Below are 25,489 nucleotides of genomic sequence, written 5' to 3' on the forward strand. Positions count from 1 at the left end.
TATTAAATCATTTTTTCTTTCTTCTGGGACCTGGTAAACATTCATATATTTTCTTTTTTGCCAGAGATGTATTTCTTAGGGTTAAAAAATATTATCAAAAATAGTTCATGTGTAGTTGGAAAACAAATCAGCTTTCACTTATTTGTTATTTCTACAAAAAGAAGACAACAAAACTGAATACTAACTTAACATTTGACACTTTTCATTTAGATCTAAATATATTTAGCAACAAAATCAATTTACTCAAAATATTTGTGATGTTCTGCACAACTTTAACTAAAAGTACAACATTACTATTAAAAGTACTGTATTTTTATCTTATTTTTTTTTTACATGTTTTCATAATGACTGAAATTTCTTAAAGGATGTACAGTTTTCAAGCTAAGACTTGCACTTCTATGAGTAAAGTACTATGAATTTCAAAAGATGGTTTAGTTTGAAATTAAAACTAGTTTAAAATGAATGAATGACAGTTGGTCTGCATCCTTACTTAGTTTTGAAGTTAATTAAATGAACCACAGTGACTTTAGTTCTATTAAGGTAATATATAGGTAAAAGCGAAATACTTTTTTTTGTTTCCAGGGACATGGGAAATGACAAACTTTAAAAAAAATGTTTGAAAGAGGTGGGATGATTTATAATAACATGTGGTCAGTACAATTGTAAGCATGGAAGGGTATAAATGTGGTTTGCAAACCTCTTTATCATGTTTATAGATTTCATTCATTACATCTTTCTGAGAGCAATTAAACTTATTCTGACACTCAAAATTTATACTTTCATACCATATCATTTGTATAAAGAAAGAAAAATCACAACTGAATGAATAAAATACATGTGTACATTTCATTTCTGTGAAAAAGTGGAGACTTTTGTGTATATATATGTATGTGTGTATCTGTGAACACCTTAAACATGATGAGGTAGGGCCTTTACCATAGATGAACTGTTTTTTGAGATACAAATGTAAACTAAAAATTACACCATACGTATAAGTACTACTTATACATTTACATTTAAACATTAAAATACAATGAAATGGAGACTATAAGCATATGATTACAAATGCACCAAATTCTGTAGGACTATATCAACTGTACTTCACTATAAACACTTATCTGGTTTCTAACCTTCTAAGTTTAGCAGGACTATCATTACATAATGATGATGATGATGGAGATCTGATTCTCTTTGACCTGCGCAAGACATCAATCTCAGGCTGAGATGCAGATGACACAATTTTCTGGGGTTTATTTGTCAAAGCAAGGTCAACTTTTTGTGTTTTATTAACTGTATCATTCTGATTGCAGTGATTGTTTATACGCTCCCCAAGAGCTGTCGTTTGTATCTTCCTTTGCATGTACACTTCAAAGTCTGGATATGATTTTCTTGGTGAAGAAATTCGTAACTTGTATGGTGAAGATCTTTTAATGGTCAAATTATTCTCCAAGTCTGTAGACTGTCCTTCACTACTTGTATCTGAAAATCTTGAACTTTGAGATTTCTTCTGTGTTGAAGGAGGTGGTGAAGGCAAAGAGTTCAGAATTAAATCATTTTCATTCTTACTTGAATCGACACTATTACACATACCACATGGAACTGTTGTTAGATTAGATATATCTTTAGTGTTAAATATTTCCCTGAGACATTGACCAGCTGCTGGTGGACTGTTTTCCAACTTGACACCACAAGACTGGTTACTGGGAACATTTGGAGGAGAGGAGACAGAGAGCGGGGAACACATACATCTTTTCTTTCTTCTACATTCTGAACAGCACGCAGAGTTATAAGATTCATCATCAGAAGACATGGACAGGGATAGAATAGAAATATTATCCTCACCATTTCTCTTGACTGTAAAATCATCAACAGACCTTGTTGGACTTACCCTATCACTAAGAAAATTTGACAATTGTTGCTCAACAACAACCTGTGCTAGAGCTGTCTCACTTTTTAGCCATGAAATTTGACTCTGATCACTCTTACTTTTCATACTTTTAAATTGTTTATATTTACTGGAACTCCACCTAGGTTTGGGTTTTTCTTCCTTCTTGCCAAATACTGGTTTAGTGCTTTTCACTCTTTTCACAGATAGAAAAGGAGTCAGTTCATTTATTTCTGACAACAAACACCGATATAATGTAAGTTTCTGCTTAGATATTTCAGCACTTTCATCTTCTGATACAACATTTGTAAGTGAAAGTGGATCCATTGAATTAAGTCTCTTCAGCGACCTTTTCTTTAAACCTAATAGTTTATCACACTCTTTTGAATGCAGTATAGGAATCTTTGGAAACAAATCATTATTGTTCTCATCAAAGAAGATCTCATCTGTTATACTTTTAACATCCCGTTTGGGAAGCCATTTTTTAAGATCTGCTTTAGTCAATCTTTTAAGAGCCACGTTGCATGTCGGAGGCTTGTATTCTGTTTTCTTGTGCTTTATCTTTTTGATAGGAACTTTGTTTGATGCTTTCTTTCTTTGCTTTCTTGAAAATTTAAACTGATGTGAATACAGCACATCAAAACTTTTTCTTGGTCGATAAAAAATTGGATATTGGTTTGACCTATGCCTTAATTTATCATAATATTCATTTTTATCTGGTGTTCGGCAGAAGGATTCGGAATCTTTAACAATAACCAAATTTGTTTCATCCTTCATATATTTAACAATGCGCTGACCAAGCAGAGAGGATACATCTATGTTCATTAACGATTTGTTAACATGAGATGGCCTCTCTTCATCATTGCTATCAGAACTTTTCACACTTTCCTTGTCATTGATATCTCCATCATTATTTGAATAACTCAAACGTTTTCTTGATGCTGAGAGTCCATCATCTTTGCTCAGCTGAGACATAAGGGATTTAGGCGTTCTTGGTGTAGGTGGAGATATGGGAGTTTCTGGTTCCTCAAAATCAAGATTACAGTCAATGTCCATACTACTACAACGATTTCGAGCTATTATTTTGGCAGCTTTTTGTTTCTGCACCATTCCTATGGCTTGGACAAATCTGTCTTTTGAAATTCTAGCAAAGCTTTCACTCAAGTGCATTTTGGCTGGGCTTATGGGAGGTGGAAGATTGCCCTCTTTAGGGCTCAAGTCTCTTGGTGGAGAGGGCACTACAAGTAACTGTGGTGGTCTTTCTTCACATATCATCTGGTGTGCTCTCATCTCAGATTTATTGCAAAATTCCTTTTCACAGAAAAAGCAGATAAAAATCTCAGAATATCTTCTCCTTGTTTCCTTTACCACTTTCTTCTCTGAAAATAAAAATCAATGAAAAATTATCAACTGCAAGAAGCATGGTTATTATGACCCATGCAAACTTTATACCAATTTAATATTAAAATAACAAAATAGAGAAAAGGGAGTTAACCTTTTAACCAATTAAACAACTTTTGATTATATATATATACTCTGATGATACTCTGTATGTAATGAAATCTAGACAATGTAAAATATAACACCATGTGTGCTTTTTTTGGAACAAGTAGGTATGTTGATTGATTGAGCATTTACATCAGGGTTTTTTCTGGGTATTTTGGGAAAAAGGACCCTGGCCAGTTTTCACATAAATTGGGAAAACAACAAATATACCAGATGTGAGTTTTAGTGTGTTTCGATAATTACACATTATCTTTTTTTGTGAAAATAAAGTAAGAAACTACATGATTGCTATTTATAATTTTATTTTCAGTTCTTTTTGTTTTTAAACTTAACAACAAGGCACTCCAAGTTTATTTTAGTATCAAAATATTGTAGTTCTTAAAGCACACATGTGATAAAAATTTACCCCTTTTTTATCTTAAAAGACATTAACAGTTAATATAATAAATAATTCAGGAATAGAAATAAGATGTATTTTTTACTGGCCAAGCAGGTTAACACTTTTAAATTCACTTGCTCTTCCAGATTTTTACTGGCCCTTTAAAATTGAGATGAAATTACCTCTTGGATCTGTATCTATATGTTTACATTATAAAAACATCTAATATCAACATTTTTTAGTGATAAAGAAAAGTAATGTCACATTTTATTGGATTTGGACAAATACAAATACATATATTTCATTGGCACAAACTCATTAACAATAAACGGTTACGACCTATTGCATATATTTGACATGAAAATTTGTAAACTAAAAATAATTTGGAGTTTCTGTATAAAATATTTCCTGTTTCTTCTTTCTTTTTCATATATCTTTTGTTTTCAATTCTAGTGTTTATATTTCATAGCTGTATTTTGTCACCTGCCTGGACTTTTTAAAATTTATTTATTTATTGTATTTGATCGGCAAACCCGGAATTAGCCTTATCTGCTCCCGGAATCTGATCCTGTATTGTAATTGTCTACATTTCCGATTTATGGCGGCCATTGTTTGTCGATGTTGTTTTTGTCAGTCAAATATGTTTTTACTCGGATTTACACATTACTTGTTGGCGATTTTTGGCATAAAGCTAGCGGTTGAACAAAATGAACATGGCTGTCATGAATAATAAAGATGAAAATGAATATTGAGATCGTTTGGGAATTTTGCTCCCAAAATTGGGGAAAATGTAAGGTTTTTGCCATTGAGAATGGGTCCGAATACTGGACCCTGTAGAATGCTAGAAAAATCCATGTACATGAATGTGGTCCATTTAGGTTCTTAGTGGCCAAATTACTGTAGACAGAGACAGAATGACTAAAACTGGATCCACTGTCCAATATCTATCTTCAAGAGTACCAATTGTCTCGAATTTCTGTATATCGTGGATACAAATAAGCCTTTATTGCAGAATACATGTGGTTGATAAGAATGTACCTACCCGAAACAATTGTACTTTGTTGTAAACATTCCAACAAGGATGGTGATATTGTAACCTGTAAAACAGAAATATTTATTATTAATTTTATATTTTAACATTTATGAACTCATGTGAATGAACTGCAATAAAAATCCACGAAGTTTAAGGGTCTGGGTTAAAATCTGTTCCCAAGAAGAGTTGATGACACAAAATTGCTAGTCTTTTGAAAATGTTGCTGTTGAAAATAAAACAGATTTCAAAAGACAATGACAAAGATCACATACTTCTAATTCTGCAAATAATTAATTATAGATTGCAATTAAATAAACCGGAATGAATTTTCACTTGGAGAAACTATGTCTAGTGTGTCAGGTGAACGATCCCCTGAAATGTACCACTAACCTGACAGATAATAAACAATGACATGCACATGTAAAAGTGTATGTATACAAATATACAGTGTAGAAAAATATCAAATTTATATGACTAGCTTTAGAAACCATAGAAAAGCGAGGCTCACAGTGCTTTTCTCCGGTTTTGCAGCCAGTACAATTAATTATATATTTTCCTACACTGTACAAATATTGTTTTTATCCTGAAATTCAACATTTAGCTTAAACATATAGTTTTTCCCCATCAGACTCATTGAATTTGTTTCTTAATGATGAGGACCACAAATAAAAGTGAGACCTAAACAGTAATTTGAATATAACAAGTCGCTCAAAACAGAAACAGGATAACAGGAGACTATAGACATATACTTAAGGTTTATCGCTTTATGTTATTTGTCAAACTGTATTTGTATTGTAGAAAGGTCAATTGCAGGATAAATTGCAATAAATGTGCCAAAATTGTCATTTAAGGGCATTAACTCCTATAAGGCATCAACTGACAGTTTTAGGAAAATGGACATTAGGTAGAACATTTCTAACAATTCTGGCCAAGTTAGATTTTGTCTATAGGGGTTTTCAAGATAATAAACAAATCTTGCATTTTACCCCTATATTCTATTTTGAGCCATGTCAGTTGATAGGCAGGATCATGGAAAATATCTTTTAAACAAGATGCCCAATGATGGCAGTTTCAGAGGAGAAAACTTTTGTAAAATTTAATAGTGGATGGGCGCCAAGTGATGAGAATAGCTCACTTGATCCTTGGGGTCTGGTGAGCTAATCATGACAGAATATTTTTCAGAACTCTGCTATTTTGTAACCATAATACTAACTGGGAAAGTAGAATTGTAACTAGTCTTTATCTTGTCTTTAGAGCTTTCTTGTAGCAACTTCTCCTGGCCAAGATGTCTGTAACAACATCTAACCACATTCCTTAGGGTATCTGCCCATGAAGCCTGAAAAAATAGATTATACATAAATCAATTTGCTCATCTTATAATTGTATTGTATTAATTGAACATGTTTAGTTTGGAATTCAATATAAAGGCTCACTCAAAGTGAAATTCTTTTATGACAAAAAAGGATAACACAAAAGATTAGTGGAAAAAATCATAAAGTATTCAATGGTTTGTACAGATTTATGTATAAATAGTATTTATATTTCTACAAGGAAAAACAGAAATCTATAAAATTCCTTGTATAAAATCAAAGTTCCTTCCAACATAACTTTTACTTAGTGAACTTGACCTATTACTCATCAAAAAAACATTTACAAACCAACAATCAAACGAATAGTTTCCTGGATGCACAGCAAAAAAGTTGTGGAATTTGTCAAATAGCACCAAAAATTTGTTTTGAAAATCAATATTTACTGCTTCTGCACAAAGAACTCTGAATTAAGGAATAATAGATAAGAGGGGTTTACCGTTAAAAGGCTTGTATAGTCCGCAGTTTTATTCTCCAAAATTGAACTTGCCAGAAGGGGTGCGGACTATAGAGTACAATAAGTAAGAAATAAGAGAAAAAATTCAATTCCGCAAGGTGGTTTATTTTCATTTCGCCATGTTTGTTATTGATATTGTAGAGGACGCTCTTATCATTTTTCAAACTAATAATTTTACCTAATCCATATTAATAAGTTATTATTATTCAATATCAAATTAATATTGATAAATTTAAAAATTAAACGCTTCATAACAAATTTCTCGTTTCTTTTCAATTCATTGCTTATAAAATAAACTGGTATCAGCTTGAATGAAACTGTACAAACAAAAGTGAAAAAGACAACCGTAAACCAGCTTACGATGTGTAAATTACAAAACGTAATTAGTTATTATACGTTCCGTTTTGGTGTTTCATACTGACTAATATGTTATTTATTAGCTTAAAACCCTTCAAACATTAATGTGATAGATATATTTAACACTATTTTACATAAGGATGGAACTGCTTTACTTTCAAAGTCGTATTATATTGATATCTAGTATGTACGGATTTCGACTCTCACCGTTTTTTCTCTTCTTTTACACAGGCTTTTCAAACTTCCGGTTTAAACATAAACAAGTTTCTAAATTGTTTTTTGTGTGATTTAGACTTATTTTAACAATCGTTAAGGCTTTTAGAATCATTTACAAGCAGTTTCAGCTTCTGTTTGTTGATGGAAAATAGTTTTTTCCAAGAAAATACCGCATACAACCACACATGATTTGAAATTACCAGAGTTTCATTAGACCTTTTCTAACAGTTACAAACAGTTTTTTTACCAAAAATTTTGTGGTGAGAAGGGGATGCGGACTATGTACCAGTGCGAACTATACAAGCCCGATTACGGTACTCAGTCAGAACAATGTGTCTAGGTAGGGTGACATGAACATGTTATTGTGACATAAAAATGAACCCTGCTTTTTACAGATAGTAGCATGCTGATTCAGCATTTTAACCTGCCAGTTCACAAAGTACCAGGAAGACATGGCAGGTTAAAATGCTGAATCAGCATGCTACTATCTGTAAAAAGCAGGGTTCATTTTTATGTCACAATAACATGTTCTAGTCATCAACAGCAAATGCTAATTGCCACTGGACCTTAAAAATCAATCCATCTAAAATATTGCCTAATTTCATCAAGAATACTTTTATTTGAATGAAAGCAAAATTTTTCATCACAATTAGAATGATATAATTATATACATGTAACATGTACAACTCATTATTATAACAACCAAGTCAATATCTAAAACAGGGGCCTCGGTGGCCGAGTGGTCTAAGTAGTTACTACTGTAATCACTAGCCAGTCAACACTGAGGTTGTGAGTTCGAACCCCGCTCGTGCGGGTGCACTCGACTCCAATCTTAATTGACTAGGATTGTCAGTTTTCCTATCGAAGGTCGTGGTTTTCTCCGGCTTCCTCCACCAATAAAAACTGGCCGCCACGAAATAGCCCAAAAGCGGTGCTTAAAAGTGGCGTTAAAACACCAAAAAATCAAAAAATCAAAATATCTAAAACACAAAACATTCTAAAGGTCAAATTATAAATACCAGTGTTTTCCCCAGGCCGTTTTAGCGTCGGGCACCAAGACGCTATATTTTTTTCCCGTGATGCTATAATAATTTCCGCGACGCTATAATTATTTTGAGGATGCTATTTTTCTTGTCCGCAAAACCATGTCCTAAATTTTGAACTTTCATCTTATTACCGCTTGTGATCATAAAAATTATATCACCTTTAATTGTAATCCCTTAAAGTCGGACAATAGAGGCAATTTAGATGATTAAATAGGTGTTAATTGCCCTTTGGGTGATAACTGTTTGACACTTATGACATGACTAATACCACGTGGTCCAATTGCAAATTTTGACATTGAGAAAATGTAATCAGAAAATCATAAACAATTCGAAATCTACGTTTGCATAATGTAAATTCAAAGATACAAACGATTTATCTCTTTAGAAAAGAAGTTTGGTCGTTTGTTTTTACAACTTTCAAAAAATTATTTTCTTTAACTTCCGGTACTACTTGTTAATCAAGAGCGTATATTAAACATTTTGATTTTGAGCTAAATAAATTTGATACTTCTTTAGAAAGTGATTCAGAATTGGCTTTAGTTAATGTTTCATCCATTTAATGCATTAAAAGCGTCCTACTCATTCCCAATCTCTTATCAAACATTGTTTATTTTTGTTATTTTTCTCCGGCCGCCATTGAAATATTTGTGTAAACTACGGATCGGAACTGGACCAGATATGACAAAAATCCGCATTTTTACAATAATAACTACAGATGCACAAATGGCACAGAAGACAGAAAAAATGACCCTAAAAGAGAAAATTACACATTCCACACGCATTAACAGACTATTTGTTAGATCTCCTTGCTAAATGTATTCATTTTGGAAATGCATTGTTTCAATATACTGATTAAACTTTGTTAAAAATACATATCATTTTGATATAAAGAAACAACTGGGACTAATACATTGAGCAGTGGAGGATCCAGAAATTTTCATAAAGGGGGGGGGGGGGGGGGGGAACTGACTGCCTAGTCATGCTTCAGTAATTCCCTTAATAATCAACCAAATTTTTCCCACAAAAGGGGGGTAGGTAGGGTACAATGGAACCACACATATATTTTTATTTGGCCCAAGAGGAAAAAATTAATTCTGTAACTACAAATTAATATAGAAAACATAAACTGAAATAAAATGCTCCGCTGGGGCGCAGCTTGATACGACCGCAGAGGTCGAACCCTGAACAGTTGGGGCAAGTATGGACACAACATTCAAGCTTGATACAGCACTGAATTTGGATTGTAATTAAATATTTGACACAGCATAGGTTTCTCACACAGAATGAAAGTAGTCTAAGAACTTAAAATTTTTTAATTTACCTATTCAAACCATATCATTATTATTTGCTTTTATATATAAATCAGAAATAACCAATTTAAAATGGAAAATTTTAAAGAAAAAAAAGGAAAAAAAAATCCCCCCCCCCCAAATTTTTTGAAACCCCCTTATGATTCATCACCCCCAAACTCAATCCCAGCCTTCCCTTTGTGGGTATGGTACCTTGCAGTACAATTTCAGAGAGATCCATACACTTGAACACAAATTATTGTCTGGAAACTAGAAAAATGCTTGGGTTTTTTGCACCTTTTTGGCCCCAAATTCCTAAAAGTTTAGGGCAATTACCCCCAAACTCAAACCAAGCTTTCCCTTTGTGATATGGAACCTTGCAGTACAATGTCATAAAGATCCATACACTTACACACAAGTTATTGTCCTGAAACTAGAAAAATGTTTGTTTTTTTGCCCCTTTATGGCCCCTAATTCCTAACATTTTGAGACAATTACCCCCAAAAACAATCCCAGCCTTCCCTTTGTGGTATGGTACCTTGCAGTACAATTTCAGAGAGATCCATACACTTGAACACAAGTTATTGTCTGGAAACTAGAAAAATGCTTATTTTTGGCCCCTTATTCCTAAACGTTTTGGGCAAGTACCCCCAAACTCAATTCCAGCTTTCCCTTTGTGATATGGAACCTTGTAGTACAATTTCATAAAGATCCATACACTTACACACAAGTTATTGTCATGAAACTAGAAAAATGCTTGTTTTTTGCCCCCTAATTCCTAAAATTTGGAGGCAATTACCCCCAAAATCAATCCCAGCATTCAAACCCTCAATCAGCATCATTTAACAGTAATATCTAAAAATGGAAATTACATAATAAAGGTATTAAAATAGAAAATGACATCATAGTCATGGCTAAAAATAAACAAAATCCTTAATCAGCAACATTTTACAGTAATATCTAAAAATAAAATTCCTTTGTAACCATAAAAGCCCATTTAAATACATCATGACAGATATTAAAATAGAAAATGACATCATAGTCATGGCTAAACATAGCAAAAACCTTAATCAGCATCATTTAACAGTAATATCTAAAATTAAAAATTTCTTTGCAACCATAAAAGTAAAATAGAAAATGACATCATAATCATAGCTAAAAATAAACAAAAATTTTTTTTATTACCAAATTTTAAATGGAGTTTATTAAACTAAAACAATATATTTGCAACCATAAAACCCCATTTAAACACATCATAAAAGTATTAAATAATTCAACTACATCATAAGGCTATAAAAATAGAAAATGACAGGTAAACAAAAAACCTTCATCAGCAAAATTTTATATTGGCAAATTTCCAATGAAGTTTATTATACTAAAATTGTTGGCAAATTTCCAATGCATTTATTAACAATAAAGTTATTGGCAAATTTCCAATTTACATAATTTAAAAGCAGTGTAAGTGAGATATTTAAATGAGTTTGAATTACCAACCTTACACTGCTTTTAAATAATGTTTTGTACTTATTTGTCTATTAACCTGGAAACCCTTGTTTTTTCACCTTTTTTTCCCTTATTATTTAAAGGTTTGAGCCATAACCCTACCCCAAAGCCAATTCTTAAATTCCAATGTAACCTAAATTTACAATATACATAACTTCAATTTAAGTTTTTGATAAAATCAAACCACATCATTATTATTTGCTTTTATATCTAAATCAGAAATAATTAACCAACTTTAAGTGGAAAATTTTCACACATCACGCCCCCCCCCCCCAAACTCAATCCCAGCCTTCAGTTTGTGGTATGGTACCTTGCAGTACAATTTCACAGAGATCCAATTACTTAAACACAATTAATTGTTGGAAACTAAAAAAAAATGCTTATTTTTAACCCCTTTTTTAGCCCCTTATTCCTAAACATTTGAGCAATTATCCCCCAAACTCAATTCCAACTTTCTCTTTGTGATCAGAATTAACCAACTTAAAATGGAAAATTTTAAAGAAAAAAAAAAAGGAAAAAAAATCCCCCCCCCCCCAAAATTTTTTGACCCACTTCCCTTTGTGGTATGGTACCTTTAAGTACAATTTCAGAGAAATCCATACACTTGAACACAAGTTAATGTCTGGAAACTAAAAAAATGCTTATTTTTGCCCCCTTTTTTGGCCACTTATTAATAAATGTTTTGGGCAAACATTTTACAATAATATTTAAAACTGAAATTAATTTGTAACCTTAAAATTAAATAGAAAATAACATCATAGTCATAGCTAAAAATAAACAAACTATTGGTAAATTTCCAATGGAGTTTATTATATTAAAACAATAAATTTGCAACCATAAAAGCGCATTAAAATACATCATAAAAGTATTAAAAAAAATTTAACTACATCATAAGGCTATTAAAATAGAAAATGACATCATAGTCAGACTAAAGGTAAACAAAAAACCTTCATCAGCAAAATTTTATATTGGCAAATTTCCAATGAAGTTTATTATACTAAAATAATTGGCAAATTTCCAATTTACATAATTCAAACATAGTGCAGGTGAGATATTTAAATGAGTTTGAATTACCAACCTTACACTGCTTTTAAATAATGTTCTTTACTCAATTATTTGTCTATTAAAATGGAAACCCTAGTTTTTTAACCTTTTTTCCCCTTATTCCTTAAACGAAAAAAAATAATTACCCCTTTTTTGACCCCCCCCCCCCCCTATGATTCATCACCCCCCCCCTTCCCCCCCAAACCAAGCTCAATAACAGCCTTGCCTTTGTGGTATGGTACCTTGTAATACAATTTTAGAGAGATCCATACACTTGAACACAAGTTATTGTCTACAAACTAAAAAATGCTTATTTTTCACCCCTTTTTAGGCCCCTTATTACTAAACGTTTTGGGCAATTACCACAAAACTCAATTCCAGCTTTCCCTTTGCGAAATGGAACCTTGTAGTAAAATTTCAGAAAGATCCATACACTTACACACAAGTTATTGTCATGAAACTAGAAAAATGCTTGTTTTTTGCCCCCTTTTGGCCCCTTATTCCTAAAATTTCGAGGAAATTAACCCCAAAATCAATCCCATCATCGACCCTTTGTGATATGGAATCTTGTAGTACAATGTCAAAGAGATCCATACAATAACACACAAGTTATGTCTGGAAGTTACAAAAATGCTTATTTTCGGCCCCTTTTTGGCCCCTAATTATTTAACTGTTGGTACCATAACCCCCAAAATCAATCCCCACCTTCCTATTGTGGTATTGAACCTTATGGTAAAATTTCATAGAGATCCATTCACTTAAACTAAAGTTAGAGTGCGAAAACCATTGTGTATTCGGACGACGACGACGACGACGCCAACGTCATACCAATATACGACCACAAAATTTTTTTGCGGTCGTATAAAAACTGTTACAGTTTATTTGTATTCTCAGTTATCAATTGAACAATATAAACATAACAAAAAGGAAATAGAGCAGTGCCGCAACGCGACAAATAACATTGAAAAAAATACAGTTTATTTTTTTTACGCCAAATGTGATGCTATCCAAATTTTCTGGGGAGAACACTGACTACCACCAGCCACAGAATTACACTACAAATGCTATCTACCACCAGCCACAGATCTGCACTACAAATGTTAATCATGTTTTAAAGTGGATTCAGAAGTATGTCAAAGATGCTTCCAGTGTTAAATAAACTTTTTAATGCTTTTTGGGAATTTATTATTCCCAAAATAGGTTATACATGTTATAATGGAATCAAAATTATTAGGATAAAATAATAATTCTGGGAAATGTGTATGCTTGTGAATTGATTCCAATGGGAATGGGTTCTTATACAATATTCTGCCAGAAACGTTAACAAGGGTCTTTGTTCTATAGAGTAAAATATAAACTGTGACATTCCCTTTCGATATATAACTATGTTAAAAGTAAACTTAAAAGTGCTATAACCTTATTACCTGATGATATTTAATATGTGTCTGTGTATCTGACCATGGAAGGTCACTAGGCCACCAATCTGGTTTTCCTGTCTTGTCTTCCATACTACTTTTAACCATTGTTAACAGTTTGGGAATAAAGTCCCTCAGTTGTCCCTTGAAAAAGAGTTAAAATATATTCTTATGTCTATGTACATCGTTTTTTATAGGTGTTTTAAGCATAACAAATCATTTATTAATACTTCATTTTATACATAAACAGTTGATCTGAAAAAGTGCACAGTCACACAGTACATCTCATCCCTGTTGAGGTGCTGACAAAATATGAAGTATATTGAAAAGTAGTACTGAGGAATTGTGTGATAAAATTTTTCAGATCCTTCAACATATTAAAAAATTTAAGCTAGTGACAAACTGGAAGTAGGTGTATGACAGATCCAAATAGTGCACATATGTTACAACTCCTTTATACTGTCAAGCTGCTGACATATGAAGTGGTTCTGTTCTGTTGTTCCCGAGAAAAGTGTGACAAAAATATTGTTTGGAAGATGGGTGAAAGAACAGACAGATGAACAAAGATATGCAATGTAATCTCACTCCTAGAATATACAAACTACAAAGATTGCACACCAAAAAGTTCAGTTAATGAAAAGAAATGACATGTTTCTAGTCAAATGCTTGTAAACTTATGACATTTTGGTGAATTTCAGTGCATCAAGGTTTGAAAATTCTGAACAGTAAACACTGCTATATTTTTGGTCTCCTTCGGTCATGTCAGTGCATGCCTAACTGCAAGAATCTGTGTTTTCCATGTATGAATCTAAAAATTTACACAAGATCAAATGTTTGTAGAGATAATTTTATGAATGTAAGCTCAGCTTTCTTAAAAATATGCTGTTTACTGTTTTTCTTCTTTTCAGTCAAAATATTCTATTCTTTCAACTAAAAGCTCAAAGGAGCCAGTTTTGCAGGTAACATATATGTACAATACTGACTGATTCTAAGGAAAATAGTTTCACAGAGCATAATAAATATTGTTAATTATATACCTCTGACATTGTGTTGATTGACAAAATAGGAAGCTGCATTTTCTTTTCAGTTAGAGATGGCGGTTTCTTTTTTCCATTTTCTCCTCCATACATTGTGGTTTCTTAAATGAAACAAGTAAGAATTTAAAAAAAGTTAACAACATAAAGTAAATATTACCAACATTTTCAAACAGGTTTGCAAGATGGTCAACATAGTTTATGAATAAGTTGGAATTGGCTTTGAACTAGTTTATAGAAGCGGTTAGTTCTCATAAGTTAGTGTTTTTTTTTACTTTTTGTTAAAAGTGCTTTGTGTGCCTAATGCCAGTCTGATGAGTCAAGCCTTTCCCAATGATTTTTATATTTGATTCTTTTAATTATAGAATAACTAATCGAAGAATTCAAATAGAGAAAAATATTCAACGAGTGACCGAACAACACATTAATTCACGAATGCGTAGCGCATGAGTTAATTATCAGTGTTGTTCGGTCACGATTTTGAATTCTTTGATTGGTTATTCTTTTTATTACATTGGCAAATGGCTTTTTTTTAATGAAATTAAAGTAGAAAATGTAAGGAACTATATCTTTTTCTACGCATTCACAATTTGTTTTGATCCGACGATATTGGCGTCTTGACAACGCCTATTGTTGTATGACGTCAGAGGAGTGAAATAACCACGTTTATTTCACATGTGAGATTATCGGTTTTTATCATACTGGGAAATCAATGTAATTCATTGCAACCAATGTAATAATGTTTGTTATTTTTGTGTTTGGTGGTAGATTATACCAGGCCATTGGTTTTCTCTTTTAAATTGTTCTACTTTTTATCCTAGTGATTGTTTTCCAGTTAAGGAAATATTTTATCAACATGATCAGGAAAAATATTTCATCATCATCATTATGTTCATGTGATGTTATCATACAATGAAGCAAAAAATAAAAAAAAAAATATAATCTAAACAAACATGTTTATATACATCATATAGATAAAATAACATAAAAACTGTTAATTCTAATGTATTATTTTTGGTTACTTTTTGGCTCCAATATTATTATTATAACTTTATTTGCAAATTACATCCATATGGCAAATGTATGGGTCAAGCTATAACACAAAATTGTACAGTGAGTTCTGTATTAACACAACAATCAGGAATTACAATAATAAACATTAAAAAATAAATGTGGATAGTGTCCACATGTGTCCACAGATGATGCCCCCCGCTTGCATATCATATAGTTATAAAGGGACATAACTGAAGAACGGTAAAAGTGACGCTACCCAAATTTGAACTTCATCCGAGCTTTGTGGTAATAAGCATTGTGTGTAAGTCTTATAAGATTTGGTTGAGGCTAACTTAAGTAGAGATCAGAAACTAAAAATTCAGCAACTTTTCTATTTGTAAACACGCATAACTCTAGAACGGTTGTGTACAAGTTTTATGACATTTGGTTGAGACAAACTAAAGTTAGAGAACGGAAACGAAAAATTCAGCAATTTTTATATTTATAAAGGGACATAACTCAAGAATGGTAAAAGTGTCGCCACCAAATTTCGTACTTAATCTGTATTATGTAGTAATAAGCAATGTGTATAAGTTTCATAACATTTGGTTGAGGCAAACAAACTAAAGTTAGAAAACGGAAACAAAAAGTTTGTACTTGATCTTAGATTTGTGGTAATGAATATTGTGTATAGGTTTCATAATGTTTGGTTGGGGCAAACTTAAGTTACAGAATGGAAACTAAAAATTTTGCAATCTTTCGATTTATAAAGGGGCATAACTCAATAATGGTTAAAGTGACACTACCCAAATTCAACTTGATCTTTGTTTTATCAGTGGAACATTGCATTGTATAAAGCATTGATTGTAGTTGATTCAACTATAATCATGGACAAAGGAAGATAACTCCAATTTAAATAAAATGCTCCGCTGGGTGCAGCTTGATACGACCGCAGAGGTCGAACCCTGAACAGTTGGGGCAAGTATGGACACAACATTAAAGCTTGATACAGCACTGAATTTGGATTGTGATTAAATATTTGACACAGCATAGGTTTCTGACACAGAATGAATGTGTGCTAAGAACTTAAAAAATTTTAATTTACCTATTCAAACCATATCATTATTATTTGCTTTTATATATAAATCAGAAATAACCAATTTAAAATGGAAAATTTTAAAGAAAAAAGGAAAAAAAAATCCCCCCCACAAATTTTTTGAACCCCCTTATGATTCATCACCCCCAAACTCAATCCCAGCCTTCCCTTTGTGGTATGGTACCTTGCAGCACAATTTCAGAGAGATCCATACACTTACACACAAGTTATTGTCTGGAAACTAGAAAAATGTTTGTTTTTTGCCCCTTTTTGGCCCCTAATTCCTAAAATTTTGAGGCAATTACCCCCAAAATCAATCCCAGCCTTCCCTTAGTGGTATGGTACCTTGCAGTACAATTTCAGAGAGATCCATACACTTGAACACAAGTTATTCTCTGGAAACTAGAAAAATGCCTATTTTTGGCCCCTTATTCCTAAACATTTTGGGCAATTACCCCCAAACTCAATTCCAGCTTTCCCTTTGTGATATGGAACCTTGTAGTACAATTTCATAAAGATCCATACACTTACACACAAGTTATTGTCATGAAACTAGAAAAATGCTTGTTTTTTGCCCCTTTTTTGGCCCCCAATTCCTAAAATTTTGAGGCAATTACCCCCAAAATCAATCCCAGCATTCCCTTTATGATATGGAACCTTGTGTTACAATGTCAGAGAGATCCATACACTTACACACAAGTTATGTCTGGAAGTTACAAAAATGCTTATTTTTGGCCCCTTATATCATTAACTGTTGGTACCATAACCCCCAAAATCAATCCCAACCTTCCTTTTGTTGTATTGAACCTTATGGTAAAATTTCATAGAGATCCTTTCACTTAAACTAAAGTTAGAGTGCGAAAACCAATGTGTCTTCGGACGACGACAACAATGCCAACGTCATACCAATATACGACTGCAAAATTTTTGCGGTCGTATAAAAATTACTTGATATTTAGAAGAAAATAAAAATTTTGCAATTTTTCCATTTATAAAGGGGCATAACTCTAGAACGGTTAAAGTGACGCCACCAAAATTCAAACTTGATCTGTGTTTTGTAGTAATAAGTATTGTGTATAAGTTTCATAACATTTGGTTGAGGCAAACTCAAGTTAGAGAACAGAAACCAATTTTGGGATGTACGTACGTATGCAAGTATGTACAGACGGACAAGGGTAAAACTTAATGCCCCACCGCTACGGCGGGGGCATAAAAAGTCATGATAATTCAACTTTTGTTAGACATGGACCTCATTTTAGCAACTCTAACTGTCTAAGTAAAGCTTTCTAATGTCATCAACTGCTGACAAATGTTCAAATTCAGGATTTTAAAGACATCAAGCTTGAAAAGTGGATGACAATTTATATAACCAGGTTTTATATTATAGTGACTGAAGTATTTGTAAAGTGCACATCAAAGTGCTACTTAGTAAGGAGTATCATAAATATAAGAGGTGATTGAGGAAGTAATGCCTTTGCTTATCATACAGATCCAGGAAAATATATTATAAAAGGCCATTATACATGTACCATGAGCTATCTTTTCCATTGAATTCAAAACAATAAATGCCTTTAACATTGTTTTAAAAAAAGAGGTTTATTGAATGCTCAGTTGAATAAAATTATGCAGATGTTTATGATGTACATGAAATAAAACAAACACTGATATTGTAACAGTGGTTTGATTCCGCCAGTGTACTTTATCCATAGGATGAAAATTCCTAGTGTTTTATATCCACCAACAAAAATGCACTAGGTTTTTTAAATCCGGGTCTAGTGTAAAATATCAAACACTCGTCATAAGATTCTGAAGAGGTTTTTTTTAAGAAGAAATATATATATAAATAAAAATGGGGCTTGGTATTTTTTGGGGGGTATTTGAAGTAACTTAAACTTGCATGGGTGATTCATGTAAAAAATGGATCCAAAAAACTAGTGTTTTTAATCCAATGAATGTTTGATTCCGCCAGTGTACTTTATTCGAAGGATAAAAATTTCCTAGTGTTTTATTTCCACCAACAAAAATGCTGGATTGATTCAGATGAATTAAACTGGTTCCCTGAAAATTATTCTCATTTTAACCCAATAATTTATGTAAACAATATACCAGTCTAATAATAAACATAAACAACGGTTTTCACACTATTTACATACAATAGTCTCTAGTAAATAATAGTTGGCCGGAATAAACACACGGTGGAACGAAAGAACGCTTACAATATTGCTTTTTGCATTAAACATCTAGTGCCTGTATATTATCAGTTATCCTTAATCACATAGAGGCCAATCATCTATAGAAATCATTAAACATCTAGTGCCTGTACATGTTCAGTTATCCTTAATCACATAGAGGTCGATCATCTATAGAAATCATTAAACAACTAGTGCCTGTACATGTTCAGTTATCCTTAATCACATAGAGGCCAATCACCTATAGAAACCATTAAACAACTAGTGCCTGTACATGTTCAGATATCCTTAATCACATAGAGGCCAATCACCTATAGAAATCATTAAACATCTAGTGCCTGTACATGTTCAGTTATCCTTAATCACATAGAGGTCAATCATCTATAGAAACCATTAAACATCTAGTGCCTGTACATGTTCAGTTATCCTTAATCACATAGAAGCCAATCATCTATAGAAACCATTAAACATCTAGTGCCTGTACATGTTCAGTTATCCTTAATCACATAGAGGTCGATCATCTATAGAAACCATTAAACATCTAGTACCTGTATATGTTCAGTTATCCTTAATCACATAGAGGCCAATCATCTATAGAAACCATTAAACATCTAGTGCCTGTACATGTTCAGTTATCCTTAATCACATAGAGGCCAATCATCTATAGAAACCATTAAACATCTAGTGCCTGTACATGTTCAGTTATCCTTAATCACATAGAGGTCGATCATCTATAGAAACCATTAAACATCTAGTACCTGTACATGTTCAGTTATCCTTAATCACATAGAGGTCGATCATCTATAGAAATCATTAAACAACTAGTGCCTGTACATGTTCAGTTAACCTTAATCACATAGAGGCCAATCATCTATAGAAATCATTAAACATCTAGTGCCTGTACATGTTCAGTTAACCTTAATCACATAGAAGCCAATCATCTATAGAAACCATTAAACATCTAGTGCCTGTACATGTTCAGTTATCCTTAATCACATAGAGGTCAATCATCTATAGAAACCATTAAACATCTAGTACCTGTATATGTTCAGTTATCCTTAATCACATAGAAGCCAATCATCTATAGAAACCATTAAACATCTAGTGCCTGTACATGTTCAGTTATCCTTAATCACATAGAGGCCAATCATCTATAGAAACCATTAAACATCTAGTGCCTGTACATGTTCAGTTATCCTTAATCACATAGAAGCCAATCATCTATAGAAACCATTAAACATCTAGTGCCTGTACATGTTCAGTTATCCTTAATCACATAGAGGCCAATCATCTATAGAAACCATTAAACATCTAGTGCCTGTACATGTTCAGTTATCCTTAATCACATAGAAGCCAATCATCTATAGAAACCATTAAACATCTAGTGCCTGTACATGTTCAGATATCCTTAATCACATAGAAGCCAATCATCTATAGAAACCATTAAACATCTAGTACCTGTACATGTTCAGTTATCCTTAATCACATAGAGGTCAATCATCTATAGAAACCATTAAACATCTAGTGCCTGTACATGTTCAGTTATCCTTAATCACATAGAAGCCAATCATCTATAGAAATCATTAAACATCTAGTGCCTGTACATGTTCAGTTATCCTTAATCACATAGAGGTCAATCATCTATAGAAACCATTAAACATCTAGTGCCTGTACATGTTCAGTTATCCTTAATCACATAGAAGCCAATCATCTATAGAAACCATTAAACATCTAGTGCCTGTACATGTTCAGTTATCCTTAATCACATAGAGGTCGATCATCTATAGAAATCATTAAACAACTAGTGCCTGTACATGTTCAGTTATCCTTAATCACATAGAGGTCGATCATCTATGAAAACCATTAAACATCTAGTACCTGTACATGTTCAGTTATCCTTAATCACATAGAAGCCAATCATCTATACAAATCATGAAAGCTACATTTACATCTGTTAATTAAAATGTTACAATTTAACAGGAAACGCTTTTTGAGTTTTATCTGAATAAAAGGAATACAAGTTTAATTTTATGAAGGCATATTACATTTTTGTGCTTCCAAGAGTAAAAGGGTGGGGGTAAGGGCATCAATCGCAAATCACTTTTCTATTTTAGGCAAGCAGGTACACTGAATGTCTTTGTTATGTTTGTAGAAAAAAGGTTACTGATTGCCTCATGTTATACCCATAAATTAAATATGTTATTTTTACCATTTTAAAATCACTCTATTAGAAAATTTAATAACTTGTTTCTACTATAACTATCAAAACTGATTAGATATTACAGATAGCAGGTTTTGAAATCTATTATAGTTGTTCATCACAGGTAAATATTTACCAACAGATATTTCCTGTAACAAACGTAAGGTATTCTACTATAACTTATTTGTCTCATCATAAAATCACCTCAATCATGATAAACCTTATCTTACAGACATTGAAAAGAAATTAAAGTGAAGTATGAAAAGGTCCAAAATGTTGGTCCCTCATTACCTTTAATTAATACAAATCAATGAAATGTTAGTCAAAGTGATAGATCTATTTTTTGTGGGAGAATAATTTACTCCAATAGGTGAAACATTTAACCAAATTATATTATATAATTGAACTTCACATAAAATATGACTTAACTTAGACAAACTTTGTTTGTTAACAAGTCAAGGAAGTGTGAAACGTATGAATGAGTGACCTTCCTTTTTGTAGTCTGCTGCTAAACTCCCTATAGATGCATCCATACTATTTATACAAGTTCTAATTACTGTAGGTCACTTAGGATATGTGATACAGATAGGGTTTCTTTCCTTCATTAAACTAAATATAAAGTCAGTAAACATGGTAAAGTGTAAAATGTGGTCAGGAAATGCTATTTACATGTACCATGATTATTTTCCTAGATGCATCCTTACAACAGGTTGTATGATTGGAGGTTAGTATCCGAGATATAAACTCTGATGTTAAAATTATTCGCTCTATATCTGTATATAGTATCATGGAAATTTAGTTCATTCTTCTTTTTGTCATGGCGGCATGCCCTGATAATTTGTAAATTAGGCGTTTCAATACAATCAATGCAAACAGCCATTACATGTACATGTTGTAATTTTAGAATGGTGACATGTCACTTCAAATTATCATACATGTACATGTATTTTATTAGACCAACCAAATACTGTCATGATTGTAAATAAGGAAAATTTTGCAATGTTTGAATTATTGTAAATAAATAGGGAATGTGTCCATGGGACACAGATGATGCCCCCGCTTGCATATAACGTTAAAAAGGGACATAGCTCAAGAACTGTAAAAGTGACGCTACCCAAATTTGTACTTGATCTGAGTTTTGTGGTAATAAGCATTGTGCATAAGTTTCATAACATTTGGTTGAGGCAAACTAAAGTTAAAGAACAGAAACGAATATTTCAGCAATTTTTCCATTTGTAAAGGGGCATAACTCTAAAATGGAAAAAGTGACGCCACAACAATTCAAATTTGATCTGTGTTTTGTGGTAATGAGCATTGTGTACAAGTTTCATAACATTTAGTTGAGGCAAATTAAAGTTAGAGAACGGAAACCAATTTGGAGACATATGGACGTAGACGGACAAGGATAAAACTTAATGCCCCCTCCACTACGGCGGGGGCATAAAAATGTAATGAGGACCAGTTAGATTTTGCAAAAATAAAATAGCATTTAAATTTTAGTAGCAATATTTCTATGCAGCATTTCCTGAAATCTCAAAAAATTATTTTTTTCCTGTAGTTTTTTTAAATCAATTTAAAGATTACATCAAGATAGCCTGAAGAGATTTGTATATACATGTATATATAGAATCAACATATTCATTTTAACAACTTTTTTCCCCTGAGGAACTATTAAAACAGACCTTAAAATATTTTTTTTTTCCAAGCAATAAAATAAATGTGATCAAATAACTACAATGTATGTACATTCTATAGATGGTCAATTAACAATAATACAATGTATAGTAATCTTTGGTTACACTTTATTGAAACCATTATCATATTTTCTGCATATTCATTTTGAAAACATTCAGCTGTGGGCATTAATACAGGAACGATTTTGTTTTAAATAAAATTAACTGAAATTTATCAAAATCAATTAAAAAAATAATTCAAGAAGGAAAATATTTGATGAAAATCCTCCCTGACAATATAAAGCTTTTTTGTTGAGTGAGTGTAGTAAATCCCTATTCTGTAAATCAGCTGCAGGTTTTCAAGAACTCTGGACAAGTAACAGTAAACAAAATTGCATGAATAATGCTAAGCATACCCCACTTGAAATTCAAAGTATCAGAAAAGAGGAAGTAGGTGTCCTACAAGGTGAATGCAATATAACCCCACTCCTACAGTGTGGTTATAATAACAATAACAATACATTTTGTATATGTAAGTGAGTTTCTAGAAAGTCCTATACCAGTGCCATAAAATCTGAATTTTAATCTGGATTATCAAGTGTCCTTTCAGTCATCTACACAATGTAGCACCCTTTTACCCTGAGATTCAAGTTTGGGAACTCAATTGTCTGCATTTTGAATGAAATTTCACCAAAAATATGTGAAGTTCTTTAAATGCATACTTTTACACTATTGAAATCTAAACCATTTGTTATTTTGTTACTAACTTTAGTCTTATTTTGATGGTACCATATTAATTTATATCTTCAGAGGTCAAGTGTTTCACACCTAAAAAAAATTTATTACGATATATATTACATCATGCTCATATAAATACACATTTGAAAAATATAGTCTGAAGTTATTTCTTGTCTGATTTGAATGAAATTTTTAGCAAAAATCAAGAAATGTATGCTGTGCAGTGTTTTGTAATAGTTTTGAAATATTTGTTTGAAATCACAGTCATGACAGTTTCAAGACAAATAAATTTCTATTTCTGCTTGAAAAATATGTATATGGGTATATAGCATGTGAAGGGAAAAAATTTGTGGTTTACTATATAAGAAAATATTTTTATGATGTGTCATTCTGGAGATATTACTACTTGAAATAATTACTCAGGAATGACACTCATAAAATACAGTTCTTTATAACCACGAAAAACTGCACACATTACAGAGTAACATTTGTTTCATCAATATTAAAACTGGATCCGAAATTAATATTTGACAATTAAAAAAAAAATTGTGTTGTACATGTTGTAAGAGAAACATATATCATTATTTTCATGATGAAATAAAGAGAGAAAAAGAAATTAAACTTGTAACAAATACATGTATATTAATAACTATCACTAATTTGCCTTGAACATGTATAAAAAGTCAATAACATTTACACAAAGTAATATGGGCCTGTGGCTGCAAAAGTTTATAGCAAATCTAGACTTTACAGATATTAGGAAAAGGATTTATATACAATTTTAGGCAAATGTGATACGATAATATAATGATTTACTCACAATATAAAAATATCTTTGTCATCATTTTTTAAAATATAGATCTTATCCTCCTCTTTAAACTTTGTTATATTTTTACTTCATTAATAGAGTAAAACTACAGGAGTATGTATTAGTCAGTAACATAAAAAATTACTGAGCTTCATCATGTTCATTGAATTGGTTAAAATTTAATTCAGAATATTTTTTCAAGTTATAAATTATATTAAATAACAGTGCAAAAATTGAAAAAGATTTGCCCAGAGTACAAAATTATATATAATGATGAAAGTATCAAGCTAAATATTATATCATTACCTAACTAATAAGCCATAACACATTAAATCAATTCAAATTAAATGTTCACTCATTCAATTCCTAAATTACATTTATTACAACTTTATTGTAAATAAACGTCAAAATACAACGTTAACACGTAAAATATCTAACATCTCGATCGATAACGCTTAACTTTACCGTTAATAAAATAAAATTTAAATATGATCGATCCATTTGTTTATTCTTCTTCATATTGTTTAAAATCTAACAATCGTTATATCGAGCAAAAAAATTGACTACAAAAAGACGTCAGACAATGACCAACCGTTTTCAAAGTAAAGGTCATTGATCCTTCCGTCGGACTGTCAACAACCGACGGTGGCCTTCATCCTCAACAATTCAATTCATTAAGTAATATATTTCGCTATTAGCTTGAAATAATAATTAGAAACTCACCAATTTATTATTTTAAATAAAAACGAACAAAATTACTATGATCATAAACATCACATGGCAAACCGATGTCTTCGGTTGACAGCTTTGCCTACCATTGCGATACAAAATGGCGTCTGTTCTGAAGGTTTCTGGCGGACATCCGGGGTCTTTGCTTTCTTTCGAGCCAAATTGATTACTTCCCTTTGACCAGTGCGTGCAGTTATGGATTTAAATTTAAGTGAGTTTTTTTTTATGCTATCAATCATTGTACTCTTTTTATGTTTATGTTGGTTATATAAAAAAGGCTTTAAAAATGAAACTAGGGATTTCATTTCATTTGTAAGTTATCGATCCCTTTCAACCTCCCTTTGATCCGTTTTGGGGAACATTCGCAATATTTATTTCAAAATACAAAATTTTTATAATTTAACTTTTAAATTTTATAATGATATCAGGCAAACTGTTGTTAGCGAGATATTAATGGTGCCTGACTATATGCAGCTAGATAACCATGGAAAATTAACATCTCTAATGGTGAACCATCCAAGGAAAATAACTA

General features: G+C 32.0%; 1 protein-coding gene across 2 annotated transcripts; it reads right to left on the reverse strand.

Moving 5' to 3' along the window:
• Nucleotides 1-118: 118 nt before the first annotated feature.
• LOC127726949 (uncharacterized) lies at nucleotides 119-25,076 on the reverse strand. 2 transcript variants are annotated; one of them, XM_052234322.1, is made up of 6 exons: nucleotides 24,952-25,076; nucleotides 14,535-14,635; nucleotides 13,507-13,641; nucleotides 6,017-6,139; nucleotides 4,813-4,867; nucleotides 119-3,264 (listed from the first exon to the last, which is right to left on the reverse strand). In XM_052234322.1, the coding sequence occupies exons 2-6, from the start codon at nucleotides 14,625-14,627 to the stop codon at nucleotides 1,115-1,117; spliced, it is 2,556 nt and encodes an 851-aa protein (XP_052090282.1). In that variant the 5' UTR covers nucleotides 14,628-14,635; nucleotides 24,952-25,076; the 3' UTR covers nucleotides 119-1,114. The 2 variants fall into 2 exon arrangements, with proteins under 2 accessions (XP_052090282.1, XP_052090283.1); XM_052234323.1 differs by lacking the exon at nucleotides 24,952-25,076 and adding an exon at nucleotides 23,450-23,547.
• Between the last annotated feature and the right edge of the window lie 413 nt (nucleotides 25,077-25,489).

The sequence above is a fragment of the Mytilus californianus genome, unplaced genomic scaffold (genome assembly GCF_021869535.1).
Source record: "Mytilus californianus isolate M0D057914Y unplaced genomic scaffold, xbMytCali1.0.p SCAF_19, whole genome shotgun sequence".
In the NCBI taxonomy this organism is placed as follows: Eukaryota; Metazoa; Mollusca; class Bivalvia; order Mytilida; family Mytilidae; genus Mytilus; species Mytilus californianus.

Bases quoted from the DNA above. Each gene is read 5' to 3' on its own strand.
- LOC127726949 (XM_052234322.1), bottom strand. From the start codon at position 14,627: ATGTATGGAGGAGAAAATGGAAAAAAGAAACCGCCATCTCTAACTGAA. The intron at 6,140-13,506 runs GTAATAAGGTTA...CTATTTTTTCAG, and splicing joins CACATATTAAATATCATCAG to GCTTCATGGGCAGATACCCT. The intron at 4,868-6,016 runs GTTAGTATTATG...TCTGTTTTACAG, and splicing joins GTTACAATTCTACTTTCCCA to GTTACAATATCACCATCCTT.